Source organism: Agelaius phoeniceus, chromosome 5 (assembly GCF_051311805.1).
Source record: "Agelaius phoeniceus isolate bAgePho1 chromosome 5, bAgePho1.hap1, whole genome shotgun sequence".
In the NCBI taxonomy this organism is placed as follows: domain Eukaryota; kingdom Metazoa; phylum Chordata; class Aves; order Passeriformes; family Icteridae; genus Agelaius; species Agelaius phoeniceus.
The window spans coordinates 6,653,828-6,668,609 of NC_135269.1; the positions used below are offsets into that span (position 1 = coordinate 6,653,828).

The 14,782-nt window shown below is 39.7% G+C and overlaps 1 protein-coding gene across 4 annotated transcripts in view; it reads right to left on the reverse strand.

The window, feature by feature from the left end:
- Window positions 1-14,782, reverse strand: part of PHF21B (PHD finger protein 21B) — a 143,453-nt gene that overhangs the window by 6,971 nt on the left and 121,700 nt on the right. For all 4 annotated transcript variants that reach the window (XM_077178231.1, XM_077178232.1, XM_077178230.1 and 1 more), the window contains 4 exons: window positions 13,811-13,862; window positions 7,881-7,957; window positions 5,138-5,192; window positions 922-944 (listed from right to left, as the gene is read on the reverse strand). In XM_077178231.1, the coding sequence (XP_077034346.1) occupies window positions 922-944; window positions 5,138-5,192; window positions 7,881-7,957; window positions 13,811-13,862 (207 nt within the window). The remainder of the gene's footprint in view (window positions 1-921; window positions 945-5,137; window positions 5,193-7,880; window positions 7,958-13,810; window positions 13,863-14,782) is intronic.

Below are 14,782 nucleotides of genomic sequence, written 5' to 3' on the forward strand. Positions count from 1 at the left end.
AAAGCAGAGGGAAGCATAAAGGAAAAGGATTCTGGGGAAGAAGCACAGTTCCATGTTTCATTCCCACTGCCTCAAAGGGCAGCTGGGGAAACAGGAGGCTGGAGCAAAGCCTTGGGCTACAAACCCTCTTTTGTGAGCTCCTCTGGCCTCTTTCTCCCTGGCACTAATTGGTCTCTGCTCAGACTTGCTCTGACAATCTTTCTCCAACAAGACTGATTAGTGCTTTGTCTGAAGCAATGCACAACATGAACTGAGACTCATCAACAAAGTTACAATGTCGTGTAGTAGATTGCTATGCTAATCTGGTGGCAACATTAATTACTCTTTTTAATAAAGGAGACACTGATTCTGAAACTCTCATGCCTTGTGAATCATTACAAAAAATAAAAAACTTCCTACTGCTTTTCTAGGAAGTAGAATAGTGATTTTATGTTTTTCAATTCCAAAAGCGTGCTTTCATTTTTTGGAATAGTAATTAAAAAGTTTCACAGCAGTTTTAGTCAAGTTTATATCCTGAATTCTAAACCAGTCCTGTCAAAAAATCACTCTCCAAAATATTACTCTTTATAAACTACCTGCTCAAAGAATCTTAATTTTAAGCCCAATGTAAGGAGATTTAATCTTTATGAAGTAGAATGGTTACTCATTTTTCTTACCAAATTTTCATTTAACTCATAAATCTGGTCTAGCAATTTCTCAATCAGTGGAGTCAACAAAGGGACTAAACTCAAGCCTTGCATGTGAAAGCCCAAGAGTTCATCTCTTTAAAATTCCAGCTTAGGGACTCAAAGGTTTAGTTAAGTGGGAGAAGAGAATACTGCAATTAGGTACCTTGAGAGTGACTACAATAATCAGAGGCAAGCACTGAATACACAGTGATGAGAAAGATACCTGCTAATACACAAACTTTGCCACACATACCTTCCAGAATGAATCCTCATTTGCTAGCATGCAAAAGAAGGGCAGAAAACAGATCAGTGGAAAATACATTGCTGCAGAAATTGCTAGTTCTCAGCTGTGGGAGTAATTTTAATCAAGATGTGGCATAGGAGATCAGGACATTGCCAAAATTCATGCAGGCAGTAAAGAATGGAACAGCAAGCAGTGAAGTTAGCATTTGAGATTTAAAAATGTACATGGCAGGTATCCCATGTCCAAAGGTCTGATGCTAAAGGCTTATAGTATTTGGAAATTTCAGAAATTTTCCTGCAGAGCTCCTCTCTACATGCCAGTCAAAAAGTTTTCCTGAAGGACCACAGCATGCTGGGTGTTGAAAAGGCTGGCCCTGAACCAGCAATGCACTTAATGTGGAGTATGAAATGGGTGCCTCCAACTACTTGTTAAACACAGATTTAAATGTTGAGCTGGTTCCTGGACAAAATGGTCAGCTCCTGTAGGAGTGAGCCTGAGGGTATCACCAAGTCCTTCTCATGAGACTACTCCCACCCAGAACACCAGTGACCTTTGGATGAACTGAGTCTGTACTGATTGTATTCACAACTTGATAGGAACAAGAACCAAGAGAGCTCACTGGAAAGCAGGCCAAGTCTTCCATAAAAAAAATAAATTGTGGAATTCAACACACTTTGGTCCAAAAATAAGAAGCCAGAAAAAATTAAGAGCTTTATGGAAACTGCACAGTGTGTTGCAATTTCTGCTGCTGATTTCATAGAATCACAGAATGTCCTAAGCTGGAAGGTACCATCAGGATCATTGAGTCCAGCCTCTGGCCCTGCACAGACACCCCAAAAATCCCACCCTTGGCCTGAGAACATTGTCCAAAGTCTCCTGGAGCTCTGGCAGCCTTGGGGCTGTGACCTGACCCCTGTTCAATGCCCCACCACCCTCTGGGGGAAGAACCTTTTCCTGATATCCAGCCTAATATGGCCCTGGCATGGATCCAGCTATTCACTTGGGGTCCTTCAAGGGGCTGGAGCACACTGTCCCACTGAAAAACACTTCATGGACAGGGATTTCTTTGGATTAAAGTGGAGGCAACCAAACTGATACCACTCCTGCAGAGTGCAGGAACAAGGCAAACACTAATTACAGAAGCATCCTTCCAATGCTGGCAGTTTATGGCTTCCCTAATGCTGAGCTTGCATCTTCATTTTTGCATTTAGCAGCCTCTGATAGATTTTTTTCTTCCATAAATTTCTCTACTTTTCCCAAGAATTCTAGTATACTTTGGCAATGATGTCCATAAATAATCACAGACTAATAAAATGTGTAGATGTTACTTCACATCCAAAAATACACACACAAGGGTCCACCACTGTATGACACCATGATTACTCAGGGGATATAAATGCTATTCAGATCAACAGAGGCTTGATAATTGATGAATCTTTTGTACAAATGATACATGTCAGGGGATGTGACCTCATTTCAGAAAAGACATTTTCATTTAAATCAATCCTGATCAATTAACATTTTGATCAAAATTTACAAGAATTGTCCTCTTCTGTATATGCAGACATGACAGTTGTTTCCTGGACATTGTGGGGATTTTTTTTTCTAGTTTGTTTGTCTTTTCAGCTCACTTTTGCTACAAAGTTTTAAACTTAAAACATGTCCACTTCCCTCTTCTAGTTGCTAAAAAATTAAACTGAAGACAATATTTTTAAAGGAGCATTTTAAAAGAGAAGGGCAGCCATCTCTGCACTGAAGCTGGAGAACTGCATCACTGCAGAGCCAAGCAATCTGGGACAGCACCTGCCTTCTGCTCAGTGCCTGCACAGCATCCAGAAAAACAGAGCTGGTGCCAAAAATATCCTTGCAGAGGTGAGGAATTCTGCTATAAAGAAGTCCATCTCAACATTCTCAGAATATGCAGAACTCCAGCAGGTGTTCTGGATTCTGGAAAAACCAAAGATACAGGACTCAAAGAGGAATTAATGATTAAGGAGAGAGGTTGCTGATTTTCAGGAAGCTGAGATAGCTGCAACAGTAGATGTCTGTCACTTGCCCACTTCTTTGCAAATATAATGAGAAACATGTAATGAAAGGAAGGTCAGAGATATCAAAACCTAACTTAAACCCACCCAGGGGCTGGAGGCACAACTTGCTAACAATGCCATTCTGTCCTGATTTCTCACATGTGTTTACACGGGGAAAACAAGTGCTATGATAAGACAAACAATCTATCGCAATTTTAATTTTGAATATAAAACTGAGCCAGGAATAATATTCTTTCCAGTGGGGCTCACATGAGCCTGGCTTCCTGCTAAGAGGCATGTCATCATAGCTGCTTACTGTAATAACCTCTGCTGTCCTCTGAGAGCCAATGCATTAGAGGTGAGTAGAGTAATGCATGTGGTAAGTAGGCCAAGTGTCTGTATCTGGCATGTGAATTTTTGAAGGCAGAGAGAAGCACTGCTGCCTTTCAGTTGGTGCTCCTGTGGTGCAGGAAGTCAAGGCAGAGGCAGAAAGGTGAATCTCAAGCACTAAACATGACACTTGACAGGGAGATCAAGCAAACACTGAAAAACTGTCAAAACTTCATGTCTCAATTATAATTACCCCTGCAAATGCTCCTAATACTGAAATAATATTTAACTTGGATAAAGGTCTCTCTTCCCTTACCTCTAATGCAACTTAGTAGAGAAAAAGTTATAAAGACAAAATAAGGGCAAGGACTGAATCAAATTTCTTTACTGATTTGTACTATTTTAAGGAAGAAAGTTTCTCACTTTATTCCTTAAAACAGTACATGGATCTTGTCTGAAGAAGTAAACTGTACTCAACATTCCCTGTGTCCCACCTCTCATTCCCAACTCATTGTCTTCTCTGTGTTGCACATTTTTTCCTGAAATGTGCTTCTTCCCATGAACAAATCATCAGCATCCCCAAATGGCTCCTCTGAGTCCTTAATTCTCAAGGCATTTACTATTAAATTTCAGATATGAAGTTCTTATAAGTACAAGACTGGAAGGCATCTTGAAGGTCATCAGGTCTAGATTTATGACTCTACCTCTTGGAATTAGAAAAACCGGCTCTCAACCCTTGTTACTGAAGCAAAATTTGGGAGAAATTTCTGATGCTTGAGGATGGAGAGCAGTTTCTTAAAGCCGGTGGGAAGAGGCAAATGAAAAGCCTAAAACAGTAATTTTTTTTTAATATGTATTTTTAAGTACTTGGGGTTGGCAACACTACTTTCTTCAATCAGTTCTCTCACTGCATGGTGCTTAAAGTGCCTGTCTTAGGTTGCAAGATGTGTCTGGGAGTGTGTAATCTATTGCCATCTGTTAGAGTTACCTTCTGTTAATTGGGCCAACCACTAAAACCAGGTGGGCCAGTTTGCTTTATCTCCCGTACAATCAATCCTCCCTCCAAGAAATATCATCTGTTAATGAGCCATTGAGTCTCACTGCATAACTAATAAAAATTACACAATCCCATTATGAGATGCTCTGCACAGGGGGAGGAGCCAAAAATTTCTACCTGGATATAATCTGAGATTTAGAACATCACAATCAGCCTTTTCCACAGGATTCCCAGAGGAGCAACTTTCTTTTCCACTAGGTTCCCAGAAGACCAGGCCCCCCTACAGCATCACTGGACCTTCAGAAGAAAACTAAGCCTTCTACAGGATCCCTGCTGCAACAGAACCACCCCTGTCACTGCAGGAGGGCTGCAGCCACCATTTAATGGCACTGCTGCCACCACCCTAGCCCACAGGGTGTCAGGGCCTATTCTGACTCTGTCAGTGTTGTTTTGCATTTCTATTTTTTTCCCCTAATAAAAAACTGTCATTCCTACTGCTATATCTTTGCCTGAGAGCCCTTTAATTTCAATATTATAATAATTCAGAGCAAGGGGGTTTACATTCTCTATTTCAAGGGAGGTTCCTGCCTTCCTTAGCAGATACCTGTCTTTTCAAACCAAAACAGTGCCAGAGATCAGATTTTCCACTGATTGCAGAGGTTTTGGATCCATTTCTACAAAACTGTGACCTTTAGCCTTACCTTTCCATTGTTTTTGCAGGAAAACACTTTTCACTCCATATTAAAAAACACAGCGACATTACACAAAGTAATGCCCTGTGGTATCCTAACAGTAACTTATAGGAAATCCTATTAATAAATTTTTAACACATCATTATGAGAGTAGTACATTCATTTAAAAATATGCTTACCTCTTGTTGAAAGGAACAAGGGGTTATTCAAATAATTCGATGCAAGGCGTTTCCTCTACAAGGGAAAAGAAACCAACCCCCATGTCATTGCAGTGCTCTGCTTGTCTCTTACATTTCACATTATCAGTCTCCATGGGCTTACCTCATACCTAACCAGCTCTCCAAAAGCTTCTTAGAGACCACTGACACAGTCAGTCAAACAGTTGCATAATTTCATAATTTACCTTTCTAACAAGTTTCTCACAGAGCAGTTTATTGTGTATTGGATTTTATTAAGAAGTGAGAAATACAAATTGTGAATGTTATTGGTGGGGTTGCAGGATATGTCACATGGGCTGGTAAGAGCAAGACTACAGCAAAACTAACTCCAAGCCCAGCAACATCCATAAGGGAAAATTGTTGCTGTGAGATGACATTTTTATTTGCATTTATAGATGCCTATTTTTATTTGCATATATAGAAATGGCGATGGATTTCTCACCAGCAGGAAAACCACTACTACCTTTGTGACACCTGCCTACAGTTCAGAGGAACATACTGCATTTGCAAGCAACAAGTGAGGGCCTAAGCAAAATATTTCCCTTTCAGAAGTGACTGTGCAGGACTTTGAGGAGCTGGCAGTAATTTCAGTCTGCTGAGCTCACCAAACTTACAAACAGAGAGCACTGCAAACCTGTCTGAGATGTTTAATTCATCTAACACAGCCCATGGCCAGCATTGTCTGATGGCACAAGTTGTGGTCAATAGCAAGCCAGGCTTCATTAATAGTCTGGACAACCCCAAATTGTTCCTCTGAGACACCCAATACTTGTACAGCAGTACAAGTATTGTACTGGAGACAGCACAATTTTCCTCCTTTATGTGTTGTTAGATTCAGCTTGGAAGAAAATTAGAGGGGTTTTGCTACTAAATTTTTTATTCTGTGGTGAACAAACTATTCTCTTATAGACGGGTGCCTGCCAGTCTGTTAATGAACTTTGAATAGATGTTTCTTTCTTCAAAAAATAACCAGCCCAAAATGTAACCATTTCCTATGAAAAAAAGGCTACTGAGGCTATGAAAATAAAATGGTATCTCATTTTTTTAAAGAAAAAAGCTTTGAGAAGAAAAAGCACACCATTCAAGTGAAGACATAAGACCATGATCACATTTTTGCAGTCAAAGTTAATATCACCACTATGAATGCTGAACTCCTGCCATTTTGAGGGGTGTGGGCAAATAAAAGGTCTAATTTATAGGCAACTTCAATTTAAACAATCATGAATTAAAGATCATTCAGTAGACTAAATTAAACTGCATCAAAATGCCTGAAATGCCACCAATACCTCAACTCCCTGATTAGCAAACCAGTCTGAGCAGCTAATTGATTAGAGAAAAAACATCTGCCTCCATTTTACTTGAATGACATTCCCCATGGTCAGTACTTAATGACAGCTCCTAATGAGGACACAGCTGATCAGCCACAGGAGTCTTTCACAGACATTTCTTTGTCCATGCCATCCTTCCTTCAAGCATATGCTTTTGAGAATAGATATGATGAGAAATATGAACTAGGGGTGCAGTAGACCTGGGCCATCTTCTCTTCCACCTCTCCAAGGCAATAGAGTTTGTCATAAACACCAACCTGGCTACAGCCACAAAACTCTGCTGCAGGTATTTTAATAATCAGGACAAAAACATCTAAAGAGCTACAGATTTCATGCTAGCAAGGCTAAAGTTCCTACTGTGTTAAATACTGCACTTATGGGCATCAGTATTTGCACTGAAAAAAAAATAGTTGAGGAATTCTGAGGAACTCAAGTGCCCAGAGCTGCTCTGGAGTATAAAAATCTCCAGTGCTTTCAAAAAAAGAACAATCAAGCAACTCAGCAGTTTGACTGCAGCAGTGTGTTTCTTCTTAGTCTCATCTGTTTGCTATCTGCCAGCAAAGACAGAAATCTGAAATACTGGCACACCAGAAATTCTGCATCACTTATGCCTAAATAAACAACAATCACTTTCTTTAGTCTTAGAGGACTCAGAACACAGAGAGGCCTTGCTTAAATGGAAAGCTAGCTGCAATTGAGTTTCATCCCAGTAGAAAGTTCAGACAGTAAACCCAAACTGTGCTGAAATTTTAAATGTGAAATTTTAATTAGCTGAATAAACGCATATATGTTTGTTTAGAAACAAAGAAAAAAATCCAGAAAAAGTTAAGCCTATTTATATGCTGCTTTTACACCAAGTTTGCAATCCAATATTACACAGGACCAGAGATTATCCAGAGCATTTTTCTTTTAATAATGCATTGTTATATTTATTATGCAGACTTCTATACCCTCTGCCGACCACACTGATTCTTAAACCAACACACCCCTTTTATGAATGCCACAAATTAAAAAAAGTGATGATGATGATGATGATGATGATGATTACTATTAATTTGGCACATAAGAAAAGAGAAATAGCAATGCACATGATCTAAAGGGACTGCCTTTGTAGATAAAAGAGTAATTAGGTCCTGCATTAATTTAGTTCTCTTGGACTTTATTAAAACTAAGATGAATTCTAGTTTGGAGCAAGTGATGTTGTGTGGTGAAAACCTGTTGTTTAGCCACTGAGATATTTTCTTTCTTTTCTACATCAAGATCTCTTTACAAGTAGCTGTGGTTCTACATTCATATATATTTTTGTAGCAAAACACACTTAGACCTTTTATTGACATGAAATAGAACTGTGGTAAAAAAAGTGAATGATAAAGTACCTCTGTTTCCAAGAGTCCACTGTAGGCTGGATTTGCTGTGCTTCTTCTCTTTCTTTCCTGACGCTTGCTCTGGATTTCTGTAACCATGGAAAGGAACATGAACTGTGTATTTCTCATTTATCAGGGAAAAATGTAGATATAACTTGCTAAGCAAGATGATCTTACCCACACAGCCCCTTGAGCTTTGTGTTCTGTTTCAGTTTCTAAAGTATAACTGGGTTGCATCAGCATTGATATTTGCTGCAGTTCAAGGTTTGACATTAATAAGCTTTTCCTTGTGATATTCACAGGCATTTTTTATTTTTTTCTTCCTTCAAGGTAGACTTCTGCTGCCCTACAAGAATTTTATTATGATCTCTTCAGACACATATTCAGCAAGCATCATCAGAGAGCCCTCAGAGTACTCTCCTCCATGGAGGTCAGGAAAAGCAGAGTTGAAATGGCACAGCTGGATTCAGTTCTAACCAGGGTGTGATGATTTATCCACCCAGAACACACCTTCATAATCCTGAGTTTGCAAAATGTCATTATGAGTCATATGTGCGTGTTTGTGTCCCTGCAAACACCAGCACACAGATGGGCTCTTTGGACTGACTGCAGCCCATTATATTCCTTCCACTAAACTTCCACAACTCCCTTCCACTAAATGGTGACACCTATTGAAGATGACACATGCTGAGGACTGTATGTAGCAACCACCAGCCATGTGCACAACTCTGTAAACACAGAGAGATGGAGCAGATTACTCAGCCACAGAAATCTGTAGGTTTAATGTACTTTGATCTGAGCCAGGATTCCATTTACATCACATGGAATTTCTTTCTGCAGCTCTTGACGTCAGTTCAGAATGCTGAGATTATTACAAGCATGTCTTTTAGAGCCTGTTAGTTTGATTATAAACCCCAGACACACTTTAGTAAGGAGAGCCACAGCATCCATCCCATGACATGAAGTGTGTGCTCTATTCCAAAATATTTCCTGTGTGAATATTGTAAGGTAAATTTTAGACTTGGTGCTGAGGTACCAGAGGGTATTCTAAATGTCCCCATGGTGGTGATACCTTTGCTCTGTCTTGCTCTATCTCAGAAGGAGAGGAACTGGCAGGAGCATGTTCTTCAGCCCAGAGGCCCTGCAGCCCACCCAGTAGATACTCAGGACACCATCTGATTATGCAGGAGGTCTGGTGTCTTTCCTCAATATCTGAGCTGAGGAGGTCAATCTCAGAACGCACTCAGAAAATGCCCTTCAGGGTATTGAGCAAGATCCCCCACCTGTAATCCAACATTAACATACAGGTGAGCTTTCAGGGTGTTTATATACTTGGGAACTGGATCCCCAGTACTTAGTTCTGGTTTCCAGCACCCTTTTCCAGTGTTGATCATTCCCATATACCATTTGAAGCATTGCTATGAACAGGGTGTCAGTATTTTTGGTCATGTCTTGGACATGGTGTCCCTGGAGATGAGGCCAACACTTTATATGGGTTTTGTACTGGCTTAACTTCCAAGTTGGATTTAAAACTTACAAGAATGGATTTAAAACTTTCCCTTCACGAAAGAGTATTGGCTAAGCTGCTGTGCTTGGAGTGATGGATGCATCAGAAGGAAACTAGATGGACAAGGAAAACAGGAGAGTAGCTGGGTTTTCCTATGGCACAGGGACATGTCATCTCCCATGTTCAGAAGGTGTCTTCTCCTAGGGCACTTCAAAGAGCACAGTCACAAGCTGCCATGTGACTCAAGGGGCTGCACAGAATCTCACCCCCAAGAAATGTGTGATCTGAAGCTGCACTAGGATGTGAGATAGGTGCTTTGGCTGTAACCACTGTAACATCACATTAACATCATTCAGGCTATGAAGACTCCAGAACACAGGATCTTGTCTGGGAAACCGTTCTGTTCTACTGTGAAAATATTTCCCATGAAATGCTCATGTGTCTATGCTGAAATATCCATCCTGAAGCTCCCAGGCTCTCTGAAAGCATCTAAAGGGAATCGTGCCTCAGCAGCAGGGTGAGTGCTACATGCAGTGGCCTCTCAAAGACACAAAAGAGAAATGTTGTTCTTGATGTCAGTGCCAGATCTTCTGAGGGAAAAAGCTCTCAATGCCCAAAGGTAACAGAGATGTCACAACTGAGGAACCTTGGTGCAGCCATAAAACAGGAATTGGTCCTCAGCTGACTCTTTTCCATGGCCTCAGCAGTGTGAGCTGGAGCTGTGGCTCCTGCAGCCAGGTTCAGGACCCTTATCAGGACCCTTGAATTCAGGGCTTCAGCATCTCAGCACTGCCATGGCAGTGCAGAGAAAAAACTGGAGTTAGGGCAGGCTTGGTCTTCCAGAAGTGGTCACAGGGATAGAAGACTGGGACTTTCAATGGCCCAGAAAAAGAAACAAAGAATTCAATGCAGCAGAGTTTTCTTGGTATGTAACTGGGCCAAGCATCCCATAAATGGACAGTGCTGGATCTGTTGATCTCTGTCCTTCTTGGTCCCAAGTTAAAGAGAAAATTTCTTTGGTACATGCTCTCACCAAGGCAACAGAAAATATCTGGTGGTGTCTGACTCACACATATGGCAGATAGTCGGAATGCAGGTTTGGAAGAGGCATTGCTATGGTACAGAGATAAGAGCTGGCTGGGACAAAAAGTAATAGCAGTGGGAATAGATGGAAAAGAAGAGAGAGAGAGTAGTGAAGGAAACATCTCGAGATGTACAATACCATCAGGGAGGGAGAGCACTTCCTTAGTGGACACAAATGCATCTATGTACACAAGGAGTGGTTCTGTCAATAATTACACCCAGACAGAGCAAAAGCATACACTGGTGTGTGCTATCTTTTGTTACTTGTTACTTCTGCTAAAAAAGTATTGCGTTCTTTTCAGAACAGGATGCAATAAAGTTAAATTAAATTTGTTTCAATTGATGAAATCATAAATATTTCAGTAATCTAGATGGACCAAGATATGCATTCTTAGAGTGACCTGAACTAAAGGTCCTTCTATAAAATTTTGCTTTCTACAATTTTTTTACAAAATTGTAATGCTAAAAGGTGTTTCTAATAGCCTAGAGAAAATGATTCAGTAGGTTACAACTATGCACTGTATCACACAATTAAGCTATCTTATTCCTTAGCTTATCAATTAAAAAATAGAAACCAAACAGGAAAAATTAAACTGTAATACATTTGACAAAGATGAATTAATTTAAAGATAGATTTATGTTGGAGGCCAAACTCCAGTGAGCTGCTGCTGCCTTCACCAATCAACATTCTGCATGGTCATCCTATGAAGCCTGTGATGGCAATTTTTCTTCAGTGAAAGCTGCACCTTGCAGCCTGTCAGTCAGTGGAAGCAGCTGTGTTCATTTACTGGTAAAGATGCCTGGTAAAAAGGCTCTGCAGAATAGAGCTCTTTCCCCAGGCAGGGAATGCTTGTGTGGAGGTCAGGTGAAAAGGCTTTTAGGTGGATAGAGAAATACATATGGACTTGGAGCAAGCCCTTCACCAGAAAATTAATGAATAAAATTAAGAAAAACTGTAACACTGTGAATTAGAGATACTAAATGAATAAGCTTTTAATGATCCAATCTTGATAGAGTTAAATTCCGAAAATGTGAAATTGAAAAATAATTAGAAGTTTTTAAATAAACTGAACTGTGTAATGACCACTGCTTTCTGATAAATAGCAATGACTGCTAACTGTAAACATGACACAGTAAAATAATAACCTTCAGCATGTGAAAGCTATAAGGAAATCTCTGACAGTTGTAATCACCAATTCTGATGAAGAAATACCCTTTCCATAGTAAATAGCTCTTGGCTGGAATCATTTATTTAATGCTAGTAGAAATATAAAATGTGAATTTGTCTTCAAGAATTGATTCTGCATGGTGGGTGTTGTAGCAGTTTGGTTTAAAATGAGCATCTCCACACTTGGCATAGAACAGAGAAGAGCACTGCTGGCATTTTGAACATAAGCAATAAATCCACACAAACAATTAGTTTCAATAAAATCCAAGGGTATAGAATTATTCAAAATTAAGTTATCTCTGTTGTAAGCATAATTTGTATTTCTGCATAATTTCAAATGTTGTCCTGTTTTCCTTAGACAAAGAAAACAAGAACTAATTATCATTTGCACTTTTGGATTATAAATCTTCTCCCCAAATTGTTGTAGCTTTTTGATTTCCATTTCAATCCATGACCATTAAGGGATTAAAAATTATGAAGGCTTAAAATTTCTTTAAACTGCTTTCAAATTCTCAGTCACTGGGACATTAAATTATTTTTTTAAATGCAGATTTAAAGAGGAAAAACACTGAAAAATAGAAACAAGACCCACAGGAAACCTGCTGCATATACTGAGGAGACACTACAATTCAGATATATTTTCTCACTAATTCACAGCTTGTCTTAAAACCAAAGAACTGGAAATCTTAGTAAAAAGAATTCAAGGTAAAAATGTAGATACCTTGAGACAGCGAGGTAGCTAAGCATGCTCCTAAGCCTAAAGCACATAAAACTTAAACTCAGGGCACTGGAAATTCCTAAGTATTTTGTTTAATATGGTCCATGGGATGGGTGGTAAATATCAATTGCCATTAACACTTTTTGTGATCAAGAATCACTGTCAGCTGACACAGATACCAGTTTTCTCTCCTTTTACTGGTGGAATCACACCACCTCGTTGTAGCTGATCTTGTAACTAAAACCATCAGGCTGCAGATCTTTTCTTCAAAACACCTGCATCATCTCTGCCCATGAGAACTATTCTGCCACCCCAACTTGTCTCATGCCACTGGCAAATTTGCTAAACAAACTCTTTTTCCCCCCCTTTCATCTCTAATTTCAGAACAACAAAGCTGAGGCAAAGAAAGATACAAATCTGCTAACTTTTGCAAGCTATTTTTGGAAGGTTGGAGAAGGAAACTGAAAAGGATGCGGTGCTGATTTTAGCTTACGTGCAATATTTGTTTGAAGTCATATGCAGGAGCCTGAGAAGACATGCTAGATGCTCTCAGGCAAACACTGGATTTGATGGGAAGTTTAAGTTTTTGGCTAAGTGGGGAAAAGGGAGGGCAGGAATTCTTTGTGAGATGTAGTCTTAAGTAAGTAAAATCTTATGAAACAAATGCCAGATATTCACTGCTATTTTACATATTATTTTGTGGAACTCTAGAGGTGACAGACAATCCACTCAAAAAGTGAAAGTCCGTCTCACATGGGAGAGAGCAGAGGGCACTTGATGCATATCTGGGCAAACATCTTTGAACCTCACAGATCCATCAACCAGATCAGTGGCAATCAGAGCCTTTGCAGGATTTTTATTTCACTGTTTCTCCCAGGTCTTCACATCTTTTAAAGGACCATGATGACTGAGTGGGTCCAAATCCCAGCCTGTGCCAAGCAGGCTGGTGGCTGCAGGGCCAGTCCTCGTGCCCCTTGAGCTTTGCCATGGGGTGGGAGGCAGAGCTAAGGTCTCCCACTGCTGTGAGTCTGAAAGGCACAACTGTGCAAAGGTAACCCTGCATCTCATTTTTTCATTTTCCTTTTTCAGTTTTCATGCCCTTCAGAGGGCATGAAAAAAACAAGAAAAGGAAAAACTGAGAGGGAATCTTGTTGATGTGTACAAATATCTGCAGGCAGGGATCAGAGCACGGGCTGGGCTGTGCTCCATGGTGCCCAGCAACAGGACAAGAGGCAATGTGCAGAAACTGATGCCTAGGAAGTTCATCCTGAACATGAGGAAGAACTTCTTTTCCAGAAGGGTAACAGAACTCTGAACAGATTGCCCAGAGAGGCTGTGGAATCTCCTTCTCTGGAGAGTTTCAAAAGCCATCTGAACACAATCCTCAGTAATGTGCTCTGGCAGAGAAGCCAACAGAAAAGATTTCACTCAAAAACTGAACTGTAAATCAACATATGCCACCTTACCTTCCAAATGTTCTGTTGTAACCAGTCCTAGTGCTACCATGAAGGCAATTTTCTGAGGAAAAAATAAACGAGTTAGATTTTCTATTATAATGATCATGGTAAGAAAATAAATAAAATTAGCACTGACAGAATAAACCCAGCAAAAGCCTTTTAGAAATGTATCTTATTTGAATGCATAGTAATGTAAAGAACTTTAACTGAAGATTTGCTTGAGATATGCCTGGTTCTCCTTGTATGACTACATAAACTCAAGCAGTTCAAAGATGTCTGAAGTCAATGCTCAATGACTACTGATCTTACACAGCACATGACCAATATTCAATCAATTCAATCAATTTCACATTGCTAGCTGGATTGCTACTCAGTTCTTAAGTGAAGTAATTTTGTATTATTTTTACAATCTGGACAAGACACACTGCTTTTAGGGGATATGAGCAAGCTGTATGAAGTGAAACAAGTATGAACTGTACAACACTAAACAAGACATCAGAAGCATATTGAAAGTCCCCTCCCATTAAAAAAAACCCAACCAACCAAACAAAGAAAACTCCCAGAAATTTCTCTTCCCAAGTTTTAAAAATAACATCTTCTGCATGGATTTTAAGATGTATACTGATCCAACATTTTTCCTCAATGAGGAGTGAACAAGCATCTCCTACTGACACTGGTGAACTCATTTTGCAGCGCGAAATCTGATCAAAAATATTATTCACAACACTTCTAAACTATATATGCACAAAACATATCTTCATACCAAAAAAATCTTCAGAACATGCTGATGCAGTGACAGGACAAGTATTTGAGCAGATTCTAAATTTTCTGTCAGTGATTTCTCACTGGAAAACATTTCCTTGCAGAAAGGTTTTGCTGAATGTTTTATCATGTTTTTTTGATGAAAACTGAAATTACACTGTGTTGTTCCAAGCCCAAACTGAACTGAACACCTTGGTTTTCAGTCACATTTGTGGCACT